General features: G+C 38.6%; 1 protein-coding gene across 1 annotated transcript; it reads right to left on the bottom strand.

Moving 5' to 3' along the window:
- Window positions 1-590: 590 nt before the first annotated feature.
- Window positions 591-27596, bottom strand: VIRMA (vir like m6A methyltransferase associated). The gene is made up of 24 exons (XM_027692342.1): window positions 27510-27596; window positions 24884-24999; window positions 24548-24634; window positions 24101-24149; window positions 23459-23627; window positions 22457-22579; window positions 20958-21257; window positions 19121-20273; window positions 17634-18125; window positions 16757-16911; window positions 14700-14782; window positions 14138-14231; window positions 13458-14002; window positions 12658-12893; window positions 11671-11917; window positions 9918-10135; window positions 8586-8718; window positions 7850-8002; window positions 6346-6506; window positions 6001-6097; window positions 4777-4943; window positions 4284-4615; window positions 3324-3467; window positions 591-2873 (listed from the first exon to the last, which is right to left on the bottom strand). The coding sequence occupies exons 1-24, from the start codon at window positions 27570-27572 to the stop codon at window positions 2716-2718; spliced, it is 5475 nt and encodes a 1824-aa protein (XP_027548143.1). The 5' UTR covers window positions 27573-27596; the 3' UTR covers window positions 591-2715.
- Between the last annotated feature and the right edge of the window lie 242 nt (window positions 27597-27838).

The following is a 27838-nucleotide window of genomic DNA, read 5'->3' as shown; positions in this document are numbered from 1 at the left end:
CCTTCATTGTCTGGACATGTTCCCTTACCTGATGGGAGGAGTTACTCAGCAGGGAAAAAAGGTTGAAAGCCCACATGGCACGACTAGAGACCAGCAAGTAGCCTGCAGATAAACTGTTAACTCCTTACACCTCTCCATCTGGCCCTCAGCCACAATACAGACTGCAGAGATTTTGGAAGCAAAAAAAACAATACAAAAACTGTGCCTTTGTCTGTCCGTGTTGCACTGTGGATCTCCTCTGCTGCACTCACCCTCCTCCCCGTTCTGCTTATCGAGTAAGCACAGGAGTGTCTACACTAAAGTGGCAGTAGGCACTTGCAGTGCTGCAGTCAGGAAACAAAACTTGGAAATTTCTTTGTTAGGCAGAGTACCAAAAGCAAAATTTAAGACTTTAAAGTATTACTTACTCATGGTAGCATTCCCATTTAAAAGAGCCAACGAAATAACACCTAAGTTTTAAACAGCATTATTTCATGTTGGATTTATCCATGAAAGGAACTACACTGCATTGAAGGGTCACACAACTAAATTCATAAAAAAAAAAAAAAAAAAACACAAAAAACCACAACAAACCAACAAAAAACCTATCATGATACACATACAGTTCATTTTTGAGTTTAACTGAATTTACAGAGCTTCCATACATCAATTTAACCAACCCTTTATTTCCTCCTAGTTTGAAAATAACTAATGACATGCCATATATTTTAAACTTTGAAGAACCAGTACTGAATATTTACATACTTATTCCATGCTTGACACTTTTCTTTACTTTTCAGTTCAAATTCCCTGACAGAAACCAAATTATTCATATCCCTGCTAGTTTCCAAAACAGTAAAATTTCTAAAAAAATAAAACCACCTTAAAACACATGATCTAAAGGAGTGAGTCAGCTTTAAAAATATTTATGCAGTGCTCCTTAAAAAACAGCATTAATAACAGTAATGCCTGTGAGAGCTCCACCCATTTTAGTCATTACAATTATCAGTAAAATTACATCTTCCTATTATTTTACCATTCAGAAAATTGTTTGGCTTCCAATCCAAATCTGTTCATGTTATTTTAAATAATGTTAAACCCTTTATGAACTCATACCCTTCAGGTGCACCCAGTCAACTCAGGGAAATTTCCCACTTTCATAGGTTGTGTCAATCACCTCCCAAGCAGTGGGACACTCCCTCGGAGTCTCCACACAGAGAAAGTACAGATAATAGGGGTCTTTGTGGTTCAAATAAAAATCTACTTAATTTATACAGGCAGTATAAAGCTAAAAAAAAAAAATCAATTTAGCATATTACCATACTTTAGAATCACTTAAAATAGGGTGTTAAAGTTTATGAGTCTAGGCAGACGAGCTGTCCAAAGTGAAGTCAAAACTATGTAAAACAAGACCATTACAACTGGGCCTTATTTAAGTAGACTAAGACCCCTTTATACCACTTCTGTAATGTCAAGAGACCAAAGCATAAGTGAAAAATCGAGCTCAGCTAAGTCTAACAGTGGACCTCATTTGCAAAGACTGCATATGGCCTTTAGACAAGGTTACCACACCTCATCCCATCCAAAAATGCAATAAATGGCTACTGAGAATCTGTTAATTCTGTGAAATCCATGGAGCCCAAAGGAATGCAAACTTGTAAAACAAACATGTAAACCTTATTTCAGTCACTGAATTCAATATGACAATAAATTCAGAATTGACTCTAGTGGTGACATTTCTTTATTAATTCCTACTCTTCAAAGTTTTTCTTTTTGCACTGTATCTCAGTCTAATTGCAGAAACAACAGTCCAAACCACCTCTTCAAGGGGAAGGTTGAGCATCACTGCCTCACTGTGTGGTTGCTCAGTGTATACACCTGTACCTCTGCCTTCTCCTCAACTATAAGTCAGAGGAGAGGCAGGTAACAAATTAACTCCAGGCCTTTAAGGGTACAGGTATCTTGCTTTTTAACTGCAAAACATATGCTGCTTTCCAATGAAATAACACTTGTGCTCCTAATGCATGAGCCGGAGTTGTAAAGTAAGTGCTGGAATGTTGTCTTATTCTCCCTGAAGTCAGTGACAGATTTTAATCTAGTTTTACCTGGTGTGGGACCTTAAGTTTCTAATCACATTACCCAAGATGTACAACAAAACCTACATAAATAACATTTACATTTGTATTCTTTCACAGATTAATTCATTTCAGTCAATCTTCTATCATCTGCTACTTCACCTGCTGTCAGATGGACCTCATTCATTAATAACTCAGGCTGGCTAAACAAAAAAAACAAAGGAAGAAAAGGGCTAATGGCTCTAAACCTGAGGAAAAAAACCTAAAATTGTCTTACATATATATTTTTTTTTATTTTCTTGCAGTAATAAGTCACACACAAAACACCTGTACCTTTCTTTTGGCACAATGAATATTTTAGAAGTCCTTCAAGTCTCAACTCAAAAGAGCTGCTTTACTGAGTATTGTCTACTGAAATCCACAAAAAAATTGAAACATTCTTCCAAAGGCAACAAAAAAATTTACAATTGTACACAAAAAGTCTTGAATTTTATTGAAATTTCAAGTCTTGTATCAAGCAAAGCTTTTTCTTCAGACAAAAATATTCTCTTGGTGTCCTCCAGATACCAGAAACTCTGAATTGGTCCTTTAGTGACGCTGCTTTCTTTGTCATCTTCACAGAAGTCCACAAGGTTGGGCTGTTTTACCATTAGGTCTCATTTTATCGTGTGAAGGAACGTACATGACGACCTCTTCCACTGCCTCCACTAACAAACTTTCCTCTTGAGCCACCACTGCTACTACTATTAGCACTTGTCCAAGACGGTCCAATTCCTCCGCGGCCTCTGGAAGCACGATCGCGAGGACTCGGTCGGTAGCCTTAAAGCAAAGAAAAGTATACTCAGTTGGAAAAAAAAAAAAAAGCCCTAGGCGAAGAAGCTGCTGCGAAAGCGTAAGGAACAAAAACGAGATGAGATACAAACAGCGTCTGTTTCCTCCTTTTAACTTTCACCTTTCTCTTAGGCAAGCATTTCTGCTTGAGTTGCGCTATAATTACCATGTAGGTACGAAGACAACCGAATGGCAAAAATCTGAACGCACAATTAGGTTCTGCGATCAAGTGTTCAATTCAGCAAGTTTTACAGGTTACAGGGCAGGTCGTATAAAAGCACGTATTTGACACAGTCTCAGTGACAACTGTTCATATATGCTTAAAACATTTGCTGAATTTCAAGGTGTCTGCAGCATCCTTGCATGGTTTCATTTGTAAAGCAAAAATGAAATTCAAGGAATTCTCTATAGTTCGATGCCCATATGAATACCATGTACCTGCTGAACTTAATGGTCTCAGTGGTGGCAGTGGACCCCTGTTAAAATTGCTTTGACCACCTCTACTGTCATTGTAGGTTCCCCTGGGCGTACTCTGTGCACTCCAACTTGAGCCTCGAGTGCCTTCACGACGACTGTAATTTCCTAGATAGGAGAAAAAAACCCACACATTGTTGAGCAAACATCACTAGTTGGGGTTTTTTCCATTTCAATCTTCACAATACTCAAGTTGGCAACATAATATTTACATAATTCAGATAGATAAGGTTACTCTGCATTAACATACCCTCAGTATTCTAACTCAAAGTCTACAAGTTACTGTATTCTACACAGAATATGGGGAAAATATCTATTTATCAGGCAAGAACTCAAGCTTAAAAGACATTATCCAGTGTATTAGGACAGACTCCTATACTTTCAGGTTTTGTGATAAAGTAAATCCTACTATTTATAACTTTATAAATGGAAGTATTTTCTGCTTCTATTTTGCAAGGACTTGCCCTAATTATAGGATGGAAAGGAAAGGAATGCAACCTTTTCTCTATATGAAAGAAACTTAAATACTGTAGCTAGTATCTGCAGGTTCACTGGAAATTGCATCTTATTCTTGTCAGGAACTTCTATTCTTTTATTCCAAAGCCTCATTTAAACCCAGAGATGTACTGTCATGCTTGATTTCAGGAACTACAATGTCAAAAAAGGCAGAGAAGCACTCCAATAGTTGCTAAAACAGCTGACTCCTTTTGTAAAAGAGAGGGAGAGAGAGCCATCATAGGAATTCACAGTCTTGTTTCAATTCCACAGAATTCGAGAACCTTTTCTGGCGCCAAACAACTTATTTCAACACTGCTTCAGGAACATCTCACACCAGGGACAATTCACTGCTCAGAAACTGGGTTAGTATTACTGAGGCATTTTTCTGCATGCATTTACTCCAAGTCTTACATGGAACCAACATACCTTTAGAAGCGGGTGGTGTAAAGAACCTGTTTTGACTGTGAAAAGCTCCTCGTCCTCCTCGATTCCCTGAGAACCCACCACGTGAAGAAATCTTCTGTGACACCTTTGGTGGCCTTTTGGCTGGTGGTATCCCATCTGGAGCAACCACTTCTTTGCTTTCTGCAGCAACAAAATCATCCACATGCATGGAGGGTGGCCTGCTTGTATTTTGTTTCCTCTGACGGAAGATATCATGCGGACGAATTCCTTGTCCAAATCCTCCCCTGCCTCTTCCTCTTGGTGGTGGCACAACATGAGCTCTCTTTGCAGGCTCTATGTACTCAGATTTCCCACTGTCACGACAAACCATGATTTATTTACTTAATGTAAAACTGTATTCATACTGAAGGTCAGGCATTCTCCACATTGGAGATGCAATTTGAAAGGTATTTAACACTTTTAGAACACACAAATCAGTGCTGAACACAGTGTTAACTCATTAAACTCATGTTACCTTGAAGTTATGAAGGTCTCATGCTTGTGCTTGCCAAGCTTGAACCCTTTTGTGGTTTTTGTGCGTCCAGGAGATGATGGTTCTGACAAAAATGATCTCTCCAATTCAGCTTGCAAGTCAAAGTCACTGCAGCCCTTCTCTGACAGTTCAATTAAGTCAACTTTTACCTGCAATGATAGAATTGAGTTTTATCACAACAGTCATTACTAGCACCTCTGAAGAAGAAAACATGCTGCACAAGGAGAGAAGACATTCAACTTGGGTCCTTCTGGAGCAAAAAAGCTCCACCCTCTACCTTTTAATGCTGCAGTGTGGCTCAAAACAAAGAGCAGCAGTAATAAAAAAAAAAAGCAGCAGAGCTGCAGCAAAATTGTCCTGATAGTTCTGAATCTCAGCAAAGTGAGGGGCATAGCTCTTAAATGGAAACATGTCTTGGCACTAAATGACCTATAGTGAGGCAACTCTCTTGCTTAAGCTACAGCCCTGTAATTTATTAATGCCACTTTTATATACGAATCAACACTTTGGGTTTTGCTTAAGCAATTAAAACACAAGTATCTTTGCATGTAAATTAAGGAAGAGTAAAACTAAAAACAAGTGAAGGCAATGAAGTCAACAGAAATGGATAATTTCTCACTTAAGGAATTATGACAGTGCCAGTTGCTTAATTCCAGGAAAAAAAAAAGAGGGATGCTATTGTATATTTTTCACAATTAGTTTTACAATTTAAATTATAAAAAAAAAGTTTCAAGTACTGTGAAAAGTTTTTGTGCAAGTAGTGCCATTTTCTCACTTCTGTTACATTAGAGCAAATATTTTAAAAAAATATAAAAAGTGTAGCTATCAGGCTCTGTGAATATTTCTGGAATGACAGAAGATAAGCAAGGAGAAGCAAATAAACCAGATTTTTTTCTACATTTAACACCAATTGCTGAAAAGGCCCATTAGCAATGAAAAAGCAGGTTGGGAGTGACACAACTGTTTCTCTAAAGAAGAAGATTTCTGCACTAGAGCACTGCAAGAGGTCCCAATTTTGTGCCTGCTTCCAGATGAATCTGAAGGCATTTGATAGCCCCTTTAACAAATGCCAATCCCTCTATCTGGGTCAATTTAGAAGGGTGAGCTCAGGAAAACAAACCACTTGGCCATGACTTTCTGAAGCTACTGGCTCAGATTAACCCTCATTTTTAAATCCACTTCAGTTACGGGAATGAAGCCTTTTACCATATCCAGATCAGTGTCTATTTCTTCAGCCTGAAAGGGCGAGAACCACATGGACTTCAGCTGGTCATCCATCACATCTGCCAAGACATAGGTAGTCCTGCAATAAAACAATGCCAAATGTCTGTTTGGATGTGAACTACAACCGACTGCAAGCATACACAGCACTACAGAACCCAGGGTGAATGTTGCTGCCTTATCCTTGATACTTGCATGACATTATATACACTGGGACTAGCAGGCAGTAGTGACAATGGTGATGTTTAGATTCTTTTATACTCATGCATAAATTACTGCATTTTCTTTAGTAAATCACAGGTAGAATGCTCCCACATGTAATAATTTTACCTGTTGTTAAACAAATTCTGAAGAGAGTCTGGTGCAGAAAGAATAGGCTCTACATCTTGGTCACTCAGTGGACAAGAATCACCCGCTGATTCCAACATCTGCCTCACTCCAACAATGTTGTCCAGTAAGGATTCGAGACCATCATCTTCCTTAGAACGATCCTGTGTCAAAACAGGACAAGTCAGAACTTTTTCCGCTCCTCAGAGAAGAATATATGCTTTGGTTAATTATAAAAAAAAGGGGGGAGGGTACTATACAAAACAGACTCTCCAGCCACAAATAGGGAATTTAAGAAACCTGAACACACAAACAAGAGCAGAGAGCTCCTCAGTGTGGTATAAAATAAGCCATGTCACCACATGCATGTTCTAGTTTTCATTCCCAATTGATGCAATATCCTCCCTAACAGTCCCAAGGAAGACATTGCCCCAGGTTTTACTTAAGAAGCTCTCTGCTGGAGCATTCCAAAGTTCTAAGTGCCTGCTATTTCTCATTCAGAACAGTTGCAGCTTTTAATCTCTTACCACAGATGTAGGCAGTCAGGGAAGGGACAGAAAGGGATATAGCACTGGAAAGGCATTTGTGACCAACAGGCTGTGGAGCAGCTGTTTCATGGATTCTTCTAAATTAGTAATCTGCTGCATGGCTGCCATCAGTTACATAGGATTAGATTTGAATATTACGAGTTAAGTTTGCAACTAGAATCGCAGAAGGGTTGGATGCACTGAATTCTGCACATCTCTAGTCCAATCCACACATACTTGAAGCAGGACTGTCATCAAAGCCAGATCTGGTCAGCCATAACTTTATCCAGCCACATCTGAAAAAAGCTCCCAAGGCATGGGATTATCCTGCTCTCACTGCAGACCTTTGCATTTTTCCTAATGAAGCACATAAGCTTTCTGCTGAATAAATCCTAAAAAGTTTACTGAAGTCTCTCTGGATTGAGGCTTTGCTGTTTGTCATATTAGTCACTCCCCCAGTTTACTGTCATCTACAACTTCACTGAAGATGTGTCCATTGTTCAGGTCTCTGATAAAAACATCCACCAGTATGACACCCCCAGTATTAACTCCACTTGTTACCAGTCATCAGTAACATCGAGCCAAGTTAAGCAGTGGTTCATGTTGCTTATTCCATTAACAATCTGCTTCCCCACTACCCAACGCTCTGTTGTATTCCTTTGCTGCCTTCCATGACAGTTATGCTCATGACAAGCCTATGCTCTTAGGGTGTGCAGATACTCTCAGCACAAGGGACCCCAAACCTACCTGAAATGTCTTGCCATTACCACACTACAAACAATAAAGTCAGAATCCATCCTGCGTCAGAACAGGCAGGTTTGGATATCAGTATTAAAACAATAGGAACAGCAAGTACCAATTCTGCAAGGTATGCCAAGAATTGTGCATCCTTTTCACTAAGAAGGTATAGTTTATATTGTTTTCAAAACACCTTCAGATACAAGATCTCAACATCAACTTGGTTATTTAAATTCTCGTACCATAACATGTTTCTCCAGATCAAGCAGCAGGTTCTCTGGGGTTTCTTCTTTGTTCTGCAGTAGATGCTTTAACTCTGCAGTAGTTAGACCCAGCGTTCTGCCTGGATGGGATCCATCTGTTTCCATAAGGCTTCCATCATCTCCACAGCATCCCTGAAATATATGACAATTGGGAAATATGTACACATAACTGTTCATTATACTTCTGGACTGCAAACCCCTTAAATTCAAACCTGCATTAGAGCAAATTTGGCAAAACAAGAGTTCTCTCTTGATTTAAAAACATTATGTAAATTATTTTAACAAAGGACACTTCAACAGGCAAGTTTAGATGCTGCACCAACATGAATGCAATGCTTTCCTACATAAGTTGAGGTTTGTATCACAGAATTAACAAATATTTTTCTAGTCTTTACTGCACAGCAATACAGCAACTCTCTAACAGGATTCTGTGAATCTAAAACCTGGACACTACAGCATGCTATTCACTTAGGAAATCAATATGGACCAATATGCCTTTCTTCCTACTGAAAAAAAACACTTACTAAACATTTATTCTGCCCAGATTTCACAGATTTCATTAAAAACTAAAGATGGCACCAACACTACTGATGGAAAAGGCTTACACAGCAATCTCCATAGTCAACTGCTTTCTGAAATAACTGTTCCTGAACATGTCTCAGACTGCACATTTCAGAGAAATGCAGCTGAATGTAAGTATTCAATACATACTCACCAGAGTATCAGAGTTTAGAATCTGTCGCATAAAATCCAAAAATGAAGATGCCAGTTCACCTGTGTCTTTGCTAAAACTAGTTATTACTCGCTTTAATACAGTGTACAGAGCACTACTGTGTTTTCTTAGAGAGCTGTTTTAAAAACAAAAAGAAAATATTTTATTAGTGCATACATTGTGACTGTACCACTTTAACTTGTTATAAGAAAACCACATATATGCAAAGTAAATCTGGTAAATTTTCAATTATCAAGTTGAGCTTTGATTACAAACCTGGAGCTTCACTATTTTCTCTGTACAAGACTGTTCTTTTCACCAGTGCTGCCTGCAGATATTTCAGACCGCCATACAACTATATGTACTAGCTCCAAAACCTGCAGGAAATTACATTTTCGTCTTTGGCAGAAAAGGGACAGAAGTACAGAAATATTTGCTTGCACAAGGGCCTTAAGTATAAAACAGGATCATGCTTGCTGTTACAATTTCACTGCATCCCATGATGTCTAACTGCAGAAAACAAACTGCAAAGGCAACATCAACACAGAAATAGCAAGGCTGTGCACCAAAGCTGACGGTTGGATATATGGGATCGCAGAAACAGCAGCATCCATAACCGGCTCACTTTTCATTTACGGTTGTACAGCTTCTTGCAGTCTACAGCACTACTTAAAAGAGTGTTTTGAATACCCTTTTATTGACAAGGTTCCTTTTTCTCTTTGTGAACCTCATAAGTTTCTTGCCTCTGCACCTCACCTTCAGCAGACAGAAACAGGTCCAAATACAGAACAAGGAATTAGGTGTCAAAACAACACAATACTGTCCAATGCATGTATATATTCTGTTAGTGGAGTCAACAAAAATAATATGGGGAAAAAAAAATCCTCATTTCAAAAGCCTTAATTGCCTGGAGGTCAGAATACTCAGGGGAAGTGCAAACTGAATCCTCTCAAAAAAGAGGGAATTACAGACAGCTCTCCAATGTCGCAGTCAAGAGCTGTAACTATTGGGTTTCTCAAAAGGGAAGGACACGAGCACTATATCTCATTCTAATCCTTCAGCCTTGGAGTAGGAAATGAGTGCACAAACCTTTTTTCAGTGCTTTGTTTATTTCTTGAAAGAAAGTGCTCCTGTGTGCACACTGCAGAAATGATTCAGAGGTAAAATCTCAAGTGAAGAAGACCAAAATACTGACTAAAACACTGAAGGCCCCAAGGAGAAACAGAAGTTTAGGTGCCTTATCCTCAACATTTTCTATAAATTGGGTAGGAAATGATTTCACACTGCAGAATTTTTTGAACAACTTCAAGCTGCTAGTGATATAAAATACCATACCTCTTTAAGTGATAGAAGCCATAGTCATGCTCTGTAAGGAACATCATTGTTCGGATACACGTCAGCAGACAATTGTAACTGCTTTCAGAATTAGTTAATGTTTCCATCAGAGAGTCACAAATTAAGGGCATCAGCTCTTTGCTTGGTAAGGAGTTGGAAAGCTGCTCTGATTCAGACACAGAGCCTTCTGATGAACTTGGTAAAATCAGTGCAATATCCTAAAAGAATGATTATTGCAAACATAGTAAAAATGCATTCTGTATACCAGAAGTAACTACAAACCGCACATTAAGTCAGAAGCACTAGTTTCTTTCGCTATCCCTTAATCATCTTATTCCTGTATCTCAGTTATTATTGACCAGTAAAATATTAATCTAGAGCATCCTTTTTATTTGGTTCTGCTAAGGATTACAAACCATTACTTATTTTAAAAAACATAAAAGCTTCAAAGTGTGAAATATGATGACATAGCCACAACTAAAAACCAAACAGTCATTGAGTAACATACATATTTTCTTGCCTAAGTAGTCAAAATGTCCCTTAACCTCAAAACACTGATCAAAATCCCATGAGTGGCTGAGGTCCCTTGGCTTGGAGAAGAGAAGGCTGAGGGGTCACCTCACTGCAGACTACAAGTGACTCGGGGGGACGGGGAGGGGTAGGTGCTCTCCTCCTTCTGGTGACCAGTGACAGGACACAAGGAAATAGAATGAAGCTGCATGAGGGGAAGTTCAGGTTGGACACTAAGAAAAGGTTCTTCACTGAGAGTTTGGTTGGTCGGTCACCAGAACAGGCTCCTCAGGGAAGTGATCACGGCATCAATCCTGTCAGAGTTCAGAGAACATCTGGATGACACTCTTAGTCACATGGTTTAGCTAGTCCTGCAAGGAGCAGAGAGTTGGACTTGATGATCCTTATGGGTCCATTCCAACTTGAGATATTCTATGACTTTGTGGTTCTATGAAAATTAGGAGGCTGCAGACACCAGCCAGGAAGTTTAAGGTCTACTGTCACCTCCACATTTTACATTAAATAAAACAAGACTGATTTTCAAATGAATTTGCATAGGCAGAGAGACCTAGTTTATATGCAAATGGCTGATTATCTCTACTGACCAACAATGCCCAAATGTCTTACATGTAAGTGGGTAAGCACCAAATCAAATAAATACATGCACTAGTAGGACAAATAATGACATGCCAATCTACATACACACTAATGAGAAACTAATAGGGCTAGTCTATGAATCAATTTTCAGATAACATCTCTTACCTTGCTCTAGTAATTTGCACTTTTTTTAGTGGAGGACTTTTACAGTAACAGCATAGCTTATATATCTTTATATTTGGAATATATTTTCAAGAGGTTTCAGTTAGACAACTCAGAGATACATATTTATTTAGGTAAGAGGTGAATAGTGACAACTCAAGTTTTGTCAGTGGTCCACAAGGAGAAATGACATCCCTCTCTCAGCTGAGGGGACAGGCAATCTTTGTGCCATTCGGTTTCTGGTCTCTAATGAGCTACCAAAACAGTGCACATAATGCAGAAGACATCTCATAAAAGTATTTACATTCAAGAGCAAGAAGACAAGTCTGCCAAGTAGCCAACCATGCAAGTTTTTAATTTCTGTGTTTTAACAACATTGATTTTTTTTTCCTTTTGGAAAAAAAGCAGGCACTTAGGAAATAATCTCATTTAATTTGTCTCCTACAATTAAAAACACACATTATGCATTAAATATAGAAAATACCTGATCACAGAGGGACTGCAGAAGGGAAGTTACATATTCAGCGCACTGCTGATGAGTGACATTGTCTCCAGCCGATCGCATCAAAGCCAAGAGCTCCTGGAAAACCTCTACATACTTTTCATCTCCTTTAGTAGTTCCACTGATAAGATGCAAAATAGCTGATTTACAAGCTTTATGTGAAGCCAGGGCATCCAGTAAAGCAAGCAATCGAGTGGTCTGTCCAGTGTACTGTTTCTCTTCTGAGTTGCTGAAAGGATACCAATGCACCATGAAAAAGCTGTTTTAAAGTGATCTCAAAAACTACGAAAACAACCATCACGGAGGCCATATTTCTGCATTTTAGGAAAAAACTCACCTAGTTTATGTACGTAACTTACAGTTTCATTTACTCTTTGAAAACTGCTCAACTTTCACTAAAGAACTTCTGGTTGCATCATAAATTAACTAATCTACTATGCATTCAACATACTATAGGGCATCTAATCACATACAGATAAATATGCTTTTATAGAAACAGTATCTATGTGGATAATTATGCTTTTAAAGAAGCAGTACTCATTGTTTCAAAACCCTCTGAATCAGTAGTGTTCAACTTCCTCCATCTTACAAACATCTACATATATGTAATCCCAGTATGCAAACTTTACTGAACTACTTTTCTTATTAATGCAAGATAGATCCTTAAAACCACTTCACAGGCAAGATAAGGCTTTGCAGGGACAGCCTGAAAAAAATGTTCCTAAAATACTTACCATGAACATACAACATGAAACTGTCTACATCAAAACTTAAAGGTATGAGCTGATTCCTTGGCAACATTGAGCATTATCAGGACACAGTATATAGCAATGGACTGAGAATTCACTCAGTCCATAATGAATAAATAATATTTCTGAAAGTGTTTTCCTCATGCTAAATCTACTGCATAGAACCAAGGTGAATTTAACAGTTCATTAAAGAAGTCTTTGCAACAGAAAACAACGATACCTTTGCAGGTCTTCTACAATCAGATCCAATACAGTCCTCATGATGAGAAGAGCAGTAGGTGAAGCCAAGTCACACAGCTGGACACAAATACGTCTCAACATGTGCTGAATAGGTTGGCAGGACGAACCGGAGAAGGATCGAACGATCTCTTGTATCAGCTTGGCCTGCACATGGAGGTGCATACTCCACAGCTTCCTAGTGTTCAGTGCCACTGCAATGTCATGTGCTTCAATTACCTGCAGGAACAGAAAGACAGGAGGGTTTTCCTTTCAACTTTTATCATAAAACCTGAATTCTACCACAAGACATTAACAAAGACCAAGTACTGTCCTCATCAAAACCATGGAATGCCGTTTTCATTATTACAACCAAATGATAGGGCACAATTCCGGCAAATTAGGTATTCCTTCAGGAGCATTATGCTCTTATGCTCACTCATAGATCACAAATTCAAGATCCATGACAATAGAAAGGGGAGCCTTAATACACCATGAGTTTGGCATTCAGGGTTAAATTCAAAGGCTTCATAAACAATCATTTAAATAACAGAATGGGAATCTATATAATCTCCCAAGAAATGAAAGAATAACGTATGACTGCTAATTTAAGAAAAATGCTCCAACTAATACCAATTTTGTTTCTGCCGAAAAAGACCAATCTACAAACAATCTATATGAACACAAATGCTTTACAACTTTAATTCATCCTTTCACAGATCTGTTTTTTTCCACAACTATGAAAATGGTCTAAGGTTATACATACAAAAAATTCTTTAAAAACTAAATAAATCTAAGTTATACCTGAGTAGTCTGCATGGGCAGTGGAAGAGGCAGCAATTCTGAAAGCAGTATAAGTCCAGAGAAAAAGCCTTCAGGAATTCTCAAAATTGAAGAGAGAACTTCCTTCAGCATTAAGGACCAAGTATTGTTCGCCAAAGTTTCTTCAGAAATGGTAAGTTTTTCATTAACACCTTGAGTAAAAGTCAGTAAGATATCAACAATGTCATTCTGAATCTTTTGCTCATCGCTATCTAAGCGGCCTGAGAGAGGAATAGAGCAGAGGAGCATGTGTAAAGAAACAAGTGCTGCTGGAACACGCATGTCTTTGAATTCAAAAGATCCACCCCTCAGGAGTTCTGTTAGCATTGTTTTAAGGAGAGTAAGGGTACAGCGGGCCATAGAAATAGTAGTAACTCTGTGGAGTGTGGTGCCCATGTTGACATGGAGTCGCCAAGGCTGAATAAGTATGCTGTTCAGCTTCTGTAATACCCGGATAAAGGTGTCCATTCCCTCGGAAGAAAAGAGCTGAATAACTGCAAGATTCCATTTAAGGTCTTTCTGTTGACCTGTACAGAAAACAAAAAACATTTCTGTATGTCTAATTTCTCCTGGGCAACCATAGTTACACTTTACGCGCATTTAAGTAGAAGACTCAAAAAACTACAGTTTGTACTTTAACCAGTATATCTGTTAACGATTACCTTCTACCAGAGGCGGTGGACATGCAATATGACAAAGAACACGAAGTGCAGTAGGAAGACCAACTCCATCTGGGGTCATCAAACTGTCAATATTCTTTTAGGGGAAAATTGAAAAAAAAAAAAAAAAAAAAAAGAAACTATATTACAAGGAAGGACTTTATGAGTACATCACTAGCTTAGTATTCAAATTCAATATTTAGTTACTGTAAGTATGTCACAGAATTTAAGTGCAATTATCCCACTCTTTGGGAAGCAGTTACAAATAAGGCAGAAGCAAAAAGAGGAGGGTCAACATTTGCATTGTGGTTTTATGGGAAGCAAAAAGATTTAAATAATTGGATCTTTGCATCATATATTTACATTAGATTTTGTTTCAATTAATGTAATAGTGCAAGACCTGGCCTAGATCAGAAGTTTTAATAAAAACATCTGTTTTGGATAACTGTATACATTTTTAAATATCAGACATTAATACATATCTAGGACAAAATATCAAATTACAAAAGGTCCAAGCTTATAGGGCACAACTAAAAGATAGCATTTTTATCTGTATTTTACTAACCTGTTTGATATATTCAATAAGATTTGGAATACAATTTATTTCAAATCTAAGATTTTTCAAAGGTTCAAGCCACTTGCTGAGCTCTGAGGGAAAAAAAAGACTTAAGTCAGTGAATTTATGAACATAAAACATTTTTCAATCAAAATGTACATAATTTACACAATAGGTACTAAGGCCAAGTCTGAAATTTGTGAGGCATATAGTGCAGCTGTAGCCAGCTAAAAAGCATCAAAAAATAAGACTTCAGAACAGGCAATATATGTCATGGCCACAGACAAAATTACTAAAGTCAACCCGAACACTCAATTTTCAGCTCATTAACTGTATTATTTGTAATTAAACATACTTTATAAAAGACACTAAGGGTCACTGTCAGCCAAAAAAACCAAAAGAGGCCATCGAGAGCAAGGACCAAAACACGTTCTTCTTGATGTACAGAATAGGTTATCATAAACTGAGTACAAAACTTCTATTAAATACCCAAATGGAGCCAATCTCTGCACCAGTAACCTTCATGCTGGAAGTCCTTATAGATTAACAGTCTCTCTCTTAGTCCAGAATCACCTGAAAGTCACAGGTTTTTGTGACAAAAGATTTAAAATCCATTGTTCCTAAAAACATTTAAAAGAACACGAAGGTTCAAAGATCGAGTGGATATGAATTGACAACTACTCTACAACTAATTTCATGACTTAGTTTAATAAACTAGCCCCACTTCTCATGAAACTGTCTGATGATCGGGTGAGGAGCAAAGAAATAAAAGCATCGCAGAGAAGAGAATTAAACTAAAACTTTGAAGTATTCTGATTTCTTTCAGTGCATTTAAGCTTCAGAAGAAATTATTGTTATGTCTACAGGTGTCAAGCAGGCAGTGCAGAGCACAACTCCGGTATCAGTTTCAATGTTCATGTGCCAAAATAATCCCCAGCAGGATTTTTCCAAGTGACCTGGGACTGATCAGTGAGTCAACACAAGCCAAGAACACATCAAGACACAGCTTGGAGGTCAAAAGATTTAGTAACAGGGTAACATGGACTATTCTATGCCAGTTGGCCTTGGTGACAGAAAACAGTCCCAGGATTATTCATTAGTTAAGATCCTACAAGACTACATCCCTGTCCTGGTTCTGGCTGGGATAGAGTTCTTTTTTTCTTCTTAGTAGCTGGTGCAGTGCTGTGTTTTGGAATCAGCATGAGAGTATTGTTGATAACACACTAATGTTTTGGATGTTGCTAAGTAGTGCTTACCCTAGGTCAAGGACTTCCAAGTGTCTCACGCTCTGCCAGCGAGGATCTGCACAAGAAGCCGGGAGGGAGCACAGCTGACCCAAACTGGCCAAAGGGGTATTCCATACCACAGGATGTTATGTTCAGTATGAAAACTGGAGGGGGTTGGCTGGATGGGGCCAACCACTGCTTGGGGATAGGCTGGACATTGTTCAGCAGGTGGTGAGCAATTGCATTGTGCATCACTTGTTTTCTTGGGTTTTCTCTCTTTCTCTCTTTTTTATTACAATTATTATTATTATCATCATTAACCTTATTATTATTATTATATTTTACTTTATTTCAATTATTAAACTGTTCCAGTCTCAATCCACAAGTTTTATTGTTTTTCCCCAATTCTCCTCCCCATCCCACCAGGGGAGGGTGAGGGAGTGAGCAAATGGCTGTGTGGTACTTAGTTGGCAGTGGGGGTTAAACCACAACAATCATGATAGTGAACAACAAAAAAAAGAGTCAGCTTACTGACTAGTTAGTCCACTTTTACTCTCCTATTTTCTCTCCTATTTTCAATAATTTCAAACTTCCTGTAATTATCCAAAATTCATGGTAGTTAGCACTGCTTGAGAAATAATTTAACTATAAATAATTTGCTATTTAACTCTCATTAACAGAAAAAAATTACACATTATCTCAGTGACTCAACTAATCAAATCCAGCTGGAAAAGGAATTTCATTATCCAACCCAGACGACTGTGAAGCACCAATTATCCACACATAAAAAGTTTCTTCTATACATTCAAACAATTCAGTTGATAATGACACATACTGTACCTTGCAATTTGGTGTTATTTTCGTCTGCTTTACAAAGCTTCAGCAAAGGCGCTGAGTGTTGTTCCAGCATTTGGACATCACTGGAAGACTGTACCACCAGCAAAACAAGGATGCAGGCATAATTATAAGCAACTGACTTCTTAGACTTTGAGTCTCTGGAACAACAATAAGGATTTTCTTTAGATCTCAGCTAATACAACTGGTTATCAGTTAGATTTGCATTATTTGACTCCTAAAAATCTACCTACAGAACTTTTACCTTCAGCAAGGATTGCCCATATACTCATCAACAAAAAGCTCCCAAACAATTTTCACCTATGCTTTTTGATAAGTGAACACTTTCTTGTACATTGACTTCATACTTATTTCAGCATCAACAAAAAATGAGTCGAGTGGCACACAAATATTTTCCATAACTTTGTCTGTTTTACAAATCTCGTTTTAAATGCACTCCTATCTAAAGTAGCACAACTGCCTGTCCAAACAGTGACTGTATTTAACACTCCAAAGAACCCAAAGAGGCCCAGAGAAGTGTACAGTGTCCAGTTTCCGAGTCAAATCTTTTGCTTGTTTCACAGTCAACATTTTATGCTTGAATGAAAACTACCTACTTACTGACTTTTTTCATATAACCAAAAGTCTGTCCTATATATATTACAACAACTTTGTGGATGATCTACACAGATTTTGGGTATTAAGTACTTGATTACAAAAGACAGACCTGATTTTCTATTACATTTTTGTACTTAGATGTTGTTTTGTTTTTAAAAACATCATGATCAAAAAGAAAAATATTTTAGATTTACTGAATTATTTATAAAAGATAGATACTTTTAAAATGAAAAACCCAAAGGAAATACATAAATGCATGAATTACCCTAAAGCTTCTTTGGAATAGTACTCCATTAAAGTAATAAGACTTTGCAGATTTTTTTCTAGACTGAATACGTGAGCCACAGCAGATCTTCCTACAGGGTTAAAAGTGATCAAGTAAAGGTTGTGAAGTGTTCCCAGCAGATCTGAATGGTCCGTCTCCTCGCTGGCTGTGCACCGCTGGAAGTGGCAGAACAGTTCTGAAATGCACTGTAACGTCTGTGTTGAATGCAGGAGCCACAGGGCAAAAGTATCCTCATTGGCACCATCGGATTGGAGACCTTCCTCTTGATCTGGATCAGAAAACTGACAAAGTGCTCTAACCAGTAAGTTTGTTGCTTCATGCTCAGAAATAAAGAAATGAAGACCCTTCTGTGACTGCGCCAGGAAACGCAATATATCTCGTATAGCTTGAAGCACACCTGGATGTGCACCTGTCACTGGAAGAGATAGTAGCAAAGTAATGCATTCCAAGAAATGGTGACTGTGAAGATACCTGAAAAAGAAACCACAAACAAAACCCAGGAAAATAATCAGCAATATTACAATCATCATTGCACAAAAACATTATATAAAATTACATGCCTCCTAGCTTCAGTACTTATTGCTCTGTGGACTTCAAGATATAATAACTAATTACGAAGTAGTACAAAACATCAACCTTACAAACCATAATTGCTATAATACTTACAAGAAATAAATCCCAAACAAAAAACCCTGAACCTTTTCTACACACAAAGTAGCACGTTATATTTTATTAAATTTGCTGCATCTGAATCGTCATCAATGCCGCATTAAGTGTTTTAAATGTGCTAAGAAATCAATCATTATAGCATATATAAGAGGCAATTTCTGAAGATTCTTTGCCTCTAGCTACATTCAGCCATGACCTACAACTCTACTATCAAAGAAACCTGATAGCATTTAGAGAAACACTTTCTAGACAGAAACTTGCTAACAGGGAAATAACTCATGGGATCTTTTAAGTGGCTGAAGGCAGGCAGGCCTCAACTCCTCTGCCTGTGCTGTGAAACAGGGAGCAACGCTGACACAACTGCATGACTTCTAACTGAGGCTGACTTGTATCTTGCCACCTCGACATGCAGGCAGGGATTCCCAACCTGTTTTATCCATACACATAGACAACAAAGGGAAAACACTCTAGATCTATAACAATTTTCAAATGGGACAGCAGCTAGCATAACTGGGCAGCATCTGTGAAGGCAACTCAAGTACATACACAGCACCAGTAAGAAGGAGAGGTTAACTTCTTGTTGTTATATGCAAGCTATGTTGATTGAAAGCCAACACAATAACAGGTACATTAACTTATCAAACTCTCTCAGACTTTATAAGCACAATCCAGAATCCTCCAATGAAGAACAAAGTGAAACATCTAGAAAAGTGTTAGTCAACCAAGTCACCCCTGAAATATCTCTCTACCAAGCCGAAGGAAATATGCTTTAGAAAATGAATTTGCCACTGCCATACCTAAACAGGACAGGGTAAGGATCATCCCTTTCTGGAGGGCCTGTAATGCGTGCCATGGTTGGGAAAGATTTCACAGGTGGCTGAATCATTGTATGAGGAGCAGTTTCCATCAAATGGAAGATCTCTTCAAGAAGACTAACAAGTTTTTCCATCTCTCCTTCACTTATATTAGAGGACTCCAAAAGATGATCCATGTCCATAGGAGCCTCCACATCATTTTCATATTCTTGGTTGGTTCTTTCAAGTCCTGCCAAGTCCTGGTCCTGCTCTGGTTCTGTGTGATTAGGAAGAGGAGGTGTGTTCTCTGCTAACTGATCAACCACCTTTTTAATGTCTGACAGAATCTCGTAGAAGTGACATTTCTGGAGAATTGCAGAACCAGCTGTAACCACTCGCACAGTCTGATCTAACAATATGAGTTCCAGGAGCTTCTGATAACCACTTTTTTCATGTACATCTACGCCACCTCTCAGAAACATTTCCATTCCCTCGGTCATACTAATGACACTGTCCAAAGCTTTAAAAGCATTAAGTTTAAGGGAGGATGATACATGATCTGCAAATAACAGTTCAAACAACACATTAATAACTCCTGCCTGCAAGAGTGCTGTTATTCCTTGAGTCCCACATTCTCCTAATGATGATACCAGTTTTGTCCCAGCTTTGAGTTGTCGAACATTCAAAGCAATGGGCTGTTTGAGAGCCACCTGAAGGTTTAAAGCTTGCAGGGTCCAGTCTACTAGCTGCGTAATATAGTCTTGCTTTGTGTCTTTCACCAGCAGGTAGCTCAATCCCTTTACTATTAAACTCGGAATTTCTTCTAATGCAGTGACCCACTTTGCACCCCTTTCCTCTTGATATAATTCCAACAGTTCAGTTAATTTAACTGAGGCTTCCACTGCCCCTGAATTTTCTTTTTCCGGGTCTTGGTCCTTTATTTTACCAACTTCATTTTCAAATACAGTCTTGTAAGGGCAGCTGAAGTATAAAAGAGGTCCAAGCTCCTTTTCAAAAGGCTCATATGTCACAGGAGGCACAGATGCCAGATCCTCAGGAGTATATTCAATATCAAAGCTTGGATACTTAAATGTTTCACGTTCCAGATCAGCAATTCCATCTTCATCACTTGAAATCTGCTCATAGCCATCATCTCCTAAAAAGAAAAAGATTCAGTTAAGAATAAACATGTTTATAACTGCAGAGAATATTTTCGAAGTAATAATTTATTTAATACAAATATTACTAGCTAGAGAACAATCACACACTTACATACAAAAAGCCTTCTCTCTCCAGATATAAGTGAAAGCCCCAGCTGACAGGGTTTTTTTATGTAATTATGGAAACGTTTAAAAGAATGTATAAAGCAGAAAGTGTACCTTTACTTAGAGAATATTGTCCAATTTTCTTCTTTTGATTGCACCTATCATAAAACTTCTAACCTGAAATTTTGCACAGGCATGGGCGGGAACTTTAAGTAATACAGGAAGATGACAACTGACTATTACATAACTTAATTTGGTTTTTAATTAGGAAATAATGTCTTTCACCACTTTCCTATATTTTTAAACAAAACATAACACGATTGAATGTTCGCTCTCACCCACACAAGTTGTATCCATTTTCCTCTATTTATAGAAAGGAACAGGAAGTTTTACTATAAAGGGTAAATATTCATTCTCATGGGATGTCTGAATCATAAATAAGGCAGGCAACGGTACAACAACCAAGGAAAACATATCCAGTTCTCTTTGCACTTAGTCAATGTAATGGTAGTGCCATCAAAATTTGACAAACCTCTCTTTTTTCCTTAACTCTTTACAGAGTTAACTTCACTTACCTTCACCTTCTTCCTCCTCTTCACCCTCTTCTTCATCTTCATCTTCCTCCTCTTCCTCTTCTTCCTCATCAGCAATACTCTCTACCGTATGACCATCATCATCATCATCATCCTCTTCCTCATCTTCCTCCTCCTCAACATCCACATCATCATCATCATCTTCCCCTTCTTCTGGTTGATCTTCCTCTACTTCTCCATCATCAGAATACTGGCTTTCTTGATGAATGGATGTTCGATCAGGAGAAATGGGCTCAAAGTAATCCTCCCTATGGTCCACATCATCTTCTTTTTCCCCAACCACTAGAAATACATACAATTTCAGAAATAAGACTACTTCTCTGAAATCTAATGATAAAGAAAACCTTCGAGATCATCAAGTCCAACCAATTAATTCAGCACTGCCAAGTCCACAACTAAACCTTGTCCCTTAGTGCCTTCAGGGATCACGACAGAACCACCTCCCTGGGCAGCTTGTTCCAATGCTTGACCACCCTTTCAGTGAAGAAATTTTTTCCAATATTCAAGCTAAACCTGCCCTGGCACAACTTGAGGCCATTTCCTCTGCTCCTGTTATTTGGGAGGAGAGTAAACCTCACCTGGCTACAACCTCCTTTCACGTAGTTTACTGAACAATAAGGTCTCCCCTGAGCCTCCTCCTCTCCAGGCTAAACAACCCCAGCTCTCTCAGCCACTCCTCAATAACAACTGTGCTCCAGAGCCTTCACAAGGCCCCATGGGTGGATCCCATCTGGCCCCACACACCTGGTTGACCATTCCCTCCTAGATTATGGGAGGTTCATTCTGTTCCCTGTGTCTGTCTTCCAGCTCAGGGAGTTGGGTAACCAGAGAGCAACTGGTGTTCCTATTAAAGACTGAGGCAAAGACATCATTAGGTACCTCAGACTTTTCCACATCCTTTGTCACTATGTATCACTCTGCATCCAATAAAGGATGGAGATTCTCCTTAGCCCCCTTTTTTTTGCTAATATATTTATAGAATCATTTTTATTGTCTTTTATGGCAGTAAGTATGTTTTAGAATTCTGCATTACATATAGTGGAGATACAAAAAAAGGCATCTTAAACCTTCAGGTGATTTGACTGAATAAAACCAATCACTTAGTTCAGTAAGACTATGAAGAAATATGTATGGGCTTTTTGGCACTTTTAACCTATAGAGTGACCAGAGAACTTGGTAGATGCTGCAGAAGGATGGACAAGGACAAATGGATAGCAGAGTTAACAGAACACTTATATAAAATATGAGCAGCATGTTTAAAGAGTGTATTGATCTACAGTCAATAGTCTCCATCTACTTTTTAAATAATACAATTTAACATAGCCAACAGATTTTTTTTTTCTAATCCCTTTTCTACAACTGAATCTGTCCAGCAGGAGTATCAGCAGACAGGAAACTTGACACCAGGCAGGAACACAAAATCCTGCCTCCTCTAAAGCAGTGATGTGCAGCAAGTAAAACACAGTCTGTTTTCATTCTACCTGACACTGGCATAGGTTCATCCTCATCATCATCAGGAGGAGGAGGGCCTGGAGGTGTCCTTGGTCCCCTTGGTTGTGGTCTTGGAGGACTGCCATTGAACTGGTCTTCTTTCTCTCCATCAACTATATTTATTGTGAAAATAAAAACTTTCATTTAATGGAATCACAGGAATAGAAGCAGAAAGTTTTTTTTTCAGTGCTACTTTTGACAAGGGAACACCTTCATTGCCCAGCTCTTATTTAACCTTTATTCTGCATCTGCAGTAGGTGAGGCAGTTTTCTGAAGTCACTTATTCAACACTACTGATTTCTTTTAATATACTACTGGTTTAAAACTTTCATGGGTAACTGCCAGTTTGGGCTTTGACACTGGCCATATTGTAACTCAACCAATAATATCTGAGTTGCTTTTAAAAAAAGAGTTTACATTTTACTCAACTGGTTTTTACAGTTTCCAACTGGTTTTACTACACAGAGTATTCAAATTTTGCAGTCTAATACTCATACTTTGAACAAGATAGTTCTAATTTTAAATCTAACACCAAAACTGAAGCCAAAACTTGATCATGGATTCTATTCATGGCCATTCTAAAACCAATGCCAAGCAAACACTCTTCTGTAATGTACTTTACAAAGTCACAAAAGGAAAGTTAATCATGACTGTGAAATTTTCTCCGTATGATTTTAATACTATTCTAATCATTTTTTTGATATTTCAGTCATCTACATTTTAATGAGATCACAGAAATTAAAGTGCATTTAGACCACTGAAAGTAATTAGTAACAGATCAAGTAACCCACTCTCAAAATGCACTGGATGGTAATATACTTAAACCCATTCAATATAAATCTAAAAGAAAATACAAAACCAAGGGACAAAGGCAAAAATGAAAGCCAGTGAAATGCAAAATGTGAAAGGATTAGCGGTTTGTTTCTCAGATGGGATACTACAACACTAATTTTAAAAAAAAATAGAAGTCTATGTGTTCTCACAAGGCTCACCATGTTTTGGATTTCTTTTCAAACCAGGCTGTTGCTGGGGAGGTGGTGGCGGAGGTGGGGGTGGAGGGGGTGACTCTCTCTCATGACTTATTACCCTGTCGACTGAGCCGTATATTGCCAAGGTCAGACAGTTGTACCATCCCCTAAGAACCAACCCATCTGTGTTGACCTGTTGGGTTTTTTAAAAAAAAGAAAAAAAAGAAAAAAGCACTTAAAAGACAACTTCAAAAAAGTTAATTTAATATCACTGTATCAATATCTGCATAAAAGCCAGGAGGAAAACCAAACATTAAAATACCTCTTCATCCCACATTTTGAAAACTGAGAAAACTTTAAATACATCAATCTTTGCAACAAATAATCTTTCCCTATAAGCATTAAATTCCTTGCAATATACCTATTGCCTAGATAGATCCCTAATCTTCTACAGCCTATTAATGAAAAAAAAGCAAACAAAAACAACAACAAAAAACCACCAGGAAGACTCTAAAGTAAGGAGTATCTAACTACAGGCAGATTTTAGAATATGGTTTTAAACAACAAATGCCTCACACAGTGCTGATACATCACATGTGACCATATTTATATCTAAATGACAGATATGTAAGAAAAGAAGAGGAAGTTCAAATCACATTGCATTACCTTTGCATTGGGTCTGAAAATAATTGAAGTGTTTTCATCATATTCAAGGCTATTAAATAAAATATACAAAGTCATTTTCTTCATTAATATAAAGCATGCTTACAGAAATAAAACACAGCAGTACTAAACACATAAGCCAATAATAAAACACTGAACAAATACATACTCATAAAAACAAGAGTGCAAAACCACTTATTTCTACAAAATTATTTTCATTAATACATATAAGTTTAAAAATAACAAAAACTTTTCTTATTTTAAGCATAAAACCCTGTCTTCCCACACAGATTGGGGGAAAAGGGTAAGTACACAAACTAGTAAAATCCAAACCAAACATGAAAATCATGGGAGATACAGAATTTTTTACTGCGCATTTTCTGCACTATAAAAATTCTGAGGAAGAAAATGAAGATAATGAAGTCACGCACTAATCTTGAAAGAGCTTACCTCCCCAGCCGATCAAAAACAGGGGCACTTGGCTTGCTGACATTGTTGAAAAACAAGTCCAGTTGAAATGAATGTGGGGATGTCTCTCTAAGAAACAGAACAAAGGTAAAAATTAGATTAGTCGAGCTCCTTATCAGAGTAAGCAAGACTAACAAGGGAAAAAAAATGCAAAATTATACTGTTTAAGTAATTCCCAAAAATACTTACAAGTTCAGCAAACACATAAATGCATTTTACATTTTTATATAGAAGGGTCTATTGAGATATAGAAGTTTAAAAAAAAAAAAAATTACAGGAAGGTGTTCCTTACTCAGATGCCTAGTGTCTTTCACTCACCCATAAGCCCTGTTGTCAGGCAAACTTGTGTGAGCTCTCACTCCTGGAGGAATGACACGGACTTCATTTATGTAAACCACACACGGAAAACGAACTACGTCTATATTGGTACTTTGCTACAAAACAAAGAATAAACAAAGTCTAAGAAAGGTAAAATGCAAACAACATAATGTAGCCATAGTCATTATTAAAAGAACCAGGGCTGCAATCTTAATAATAATAAAATTCAATTCTGTAAAATGTAAACACTATTAGACAGAAAAATGGGGGTTTTCACTTAATCTTCTGTCACTTTTCATGTATTTAACAGTATTTTTTATAGAAAATGTTACTGGTTTATTTACATAATTCACTACCTTTATTTGCAAGAATCTTTTAAACAGTAACAGGTTGGTTTTTTCAGACAGAAGGTACATGTGGTTTAACTTTAAACACTATCAAATTTAATATTTCAAATGTAACACTAGAAATTGTAATGACACTATAAATCTGTTTCACTAGACCTGTACAAAAATCCCATATGTTTATTTCTCCAATTTTGAAACAACATCTGAAAACCTTTTGCAAATAACATTTCTACTTCCCACACAGAAATAGCAATCACAAAGAATTCTTATGCAATCCAAAAAATGTTTGAGCAAACTAAGAAGTAATCATAAAGTCACAGTAACCTCCCATGTAGCAGCTACCAAATAATTAATGCTGGAAGTCTTCTCTCACTAAATTAACTGTATTAGGTCTTATTCTATTGATCCATCATCTCTACCATATATGAGCTCACAAAACAGTACACACACATCAATTATTTGTCCAAGTGTTTACCAACAAAAAAAAGAACATTTAAAAAGCCAAAATGGCAGTCAAAATTTACATAACTTTCACCACAATCGAAAAGCAAATGAAGCCAGCAGAAAGCAAGAAAGTACTAAGATTTTTAGAAAGCTAATAAGCAATGAAATAGAAACAAGAAAAGTTTTAAAAAGCTTTTAAGATGTGCTTTTGGGAACACATTGCTGCTATCTAACGAGAAAAATCTATGCATACGTTTTTTAGCCCACAAATACAACACTTTGGCCTAAGGGCTGACATTAAAGCTGGATGCTGGAACTGAAGGAATCCTGCTAGGACGGGGAGAACAGATCCATTAATAGGAACCAGGCAAGTGCAGCCTGCAAGGAGTGAGGGTGGTGGGTGCCCATGGCTTTGCCTCTAAAACATATCTGTGTGTCACGTGGGAGTCTCAGATTTCTGGAGAAAGGGCAGCTGCTGCTGGGAAGGCTTTTGTACCCAGGAGCACTGCTCAAAATAAAGACAAATTCCTCCTTAAATGATAAGTGATTATGCCCTGACAGCCACTCATCAACATCATCGAGATGGCAAGTGAATCCAACACACTTTCTCTACAAAACATTAAAAAAAGAAAACCCTACATCAGAACTGCTCAACACTAGTAAACTGACTAGCTAAGCCAAATAATTAATTTTATTCAAAAACACAGCAGTAGTTTTCAAGAACTACAAGTTCCAAGGCAAGACTCATGATCTGGTTAGCTGAAGAATTAGCATAACATAAAGAAGGCCTTTAAGGAACATGTAAAATACATTTTGTAGTTTTCTTTAATAAAAATTCAGTATGATTCAGGTTTAGAAAATGTCACTGGCAAGAATGAAAGTGCCAGAAAACCTAGTACACAATTTAAAACGTTCAACAAGCGAACATACTGTCCTGGAGAGGAACGGGAGTGGCTACTGTTTCCTACCCAGGGCAACAGCAGTGACCAGTATTTTCTGCCTAACATTGTCTGAAATAATAGAATTAAAAATACACTTGGACCTAGCTGATCCTGACAGCTAGAAATAACTTTTTAATTGCTTCTGATTGCAGCATCAGCTCAAAATACTCAATTTTCTTCCCCTAACGCCTGTCCATGAACATAGTCAAGATATTCTATGACTCTGTAGCATCTTTGTCATGTTACGCTACACAATCATTTTCCCCCTAATGGTCCCTTTCTTCCTCCCTGAACAGCAAAACAGAGTGAGCCCTGGGCAAACCTGCTGCAAGACCAAAAGTTTCAACGATGCTCAGGTTCCCAATGGCCTCGAAGCGGAATATTTGCACCACTTACCACTGCCAAAAAAACCCTATAAATACTCATCTGTGTGCGATGCACGCAGACTGCATAAATCCAAGAGAATATCTCACAAACAGACAAACACCTGTTCTCATCATCAACTATACAAGAGCATCAGGAACCTCACAAGTGGCCGGGTATAGCCCTCTACCCGGCTCCCTCTTTTATCGCCTTCTGCAAGCACGTTTATCCTCTTTGTTCCCCACTGGCCTCTGTTTTCCGTCACTTTTAAAATCTTCGCTCCCTTCCCACCACCCTCCGCCCCGGCCGGCGGTACCTCAGGCTGCCCGGACAGCGGCTCGAACAAGGCTTCGGGCCGGGCCAGGCGAGGCGGCGGCGGCCCCTCAGCGGCCCCTGCCCTGGGGCTGCTCCTGCCCTGCCGCCGCCAGGGCCCGCCCCCAGCAGGGGTTCCGCGGCGGCCCCGGCGCGGGCAGCAGCCGGGAAGAAGGGAGAGGGGGAGAAAGGGAGCGAGGACCCCGCGCCCCGTTTTACCTCCGCGCTCTGGTGCTTGAACGTGTCCAGGAACAGCAGCTCAGTAGCGGCCTCCGCCGCCATCTTGGCCGGCCAAGGGGGACGCGCATCCGGCGCGCGCGCCAGCGCTTCCGGGGCTGAGGGCGGGGCGGGGCCGAGTGCGGGTCCCGACGCCCTGAGCGACGTGAGAGGACGCAGAGCCCGGGGGGCAGAGCCGGGGCTTCTGAGGAACTCAGCGAGTCACAGAATGAATTAGGTTGGAAAAGACCTCTGAGATCGTCGAGTCCAACCTGTGACTTGCTAAAACTCGGGCTGCAGTCGGGGTTGTGAGCGGGGCGGTGCCCCCGCTC

The sequence above is a fragment of the Neopelma chrysocephalum genome, unplaced genomic scaffold, assembly GCF_003984885.1.
Source record: "Neopelma chrysocephalum unplaced genomic scaffold, ASM398488v2 Primary Assembly neopelma1_86, whole genome shotgun sequence".
Lineage (NCBI taxonomy): Eukaryota > Metazoa > Chordata > Aves > Passeriformes > Pipridae > Neopelma > Neopelma chrysocephalum.
This window is presented reverse-complemented; position numbering and strand designations above follow the sequence as displayed.

Excerpts from the sequence above, each read along its gene's own strand:
- VIRMA (XM_027692342.1), bottom strand. The coding sequence starts at position 27,572 with ATGGCGGCGGAGGCCGCTACTGAGCTGCTGTTCCTGGACACGTTCAAG. Across the intron at positions 24,635-24,883 it reads CCTGACAACAGGGCTTATGG|AGAGACATCCCCACATTCAT; the intron begins GTGAGTGAAAGA and ends TCTGTTTCTTAG. Across the intron at positions 8,719-9,917 it reads GGCTTCTATCACTTAAAGAG|CTCTCTAAGAAAACACAGTA; the intron begins GTATGGTATTTT and ends TTTTTAAAACAG.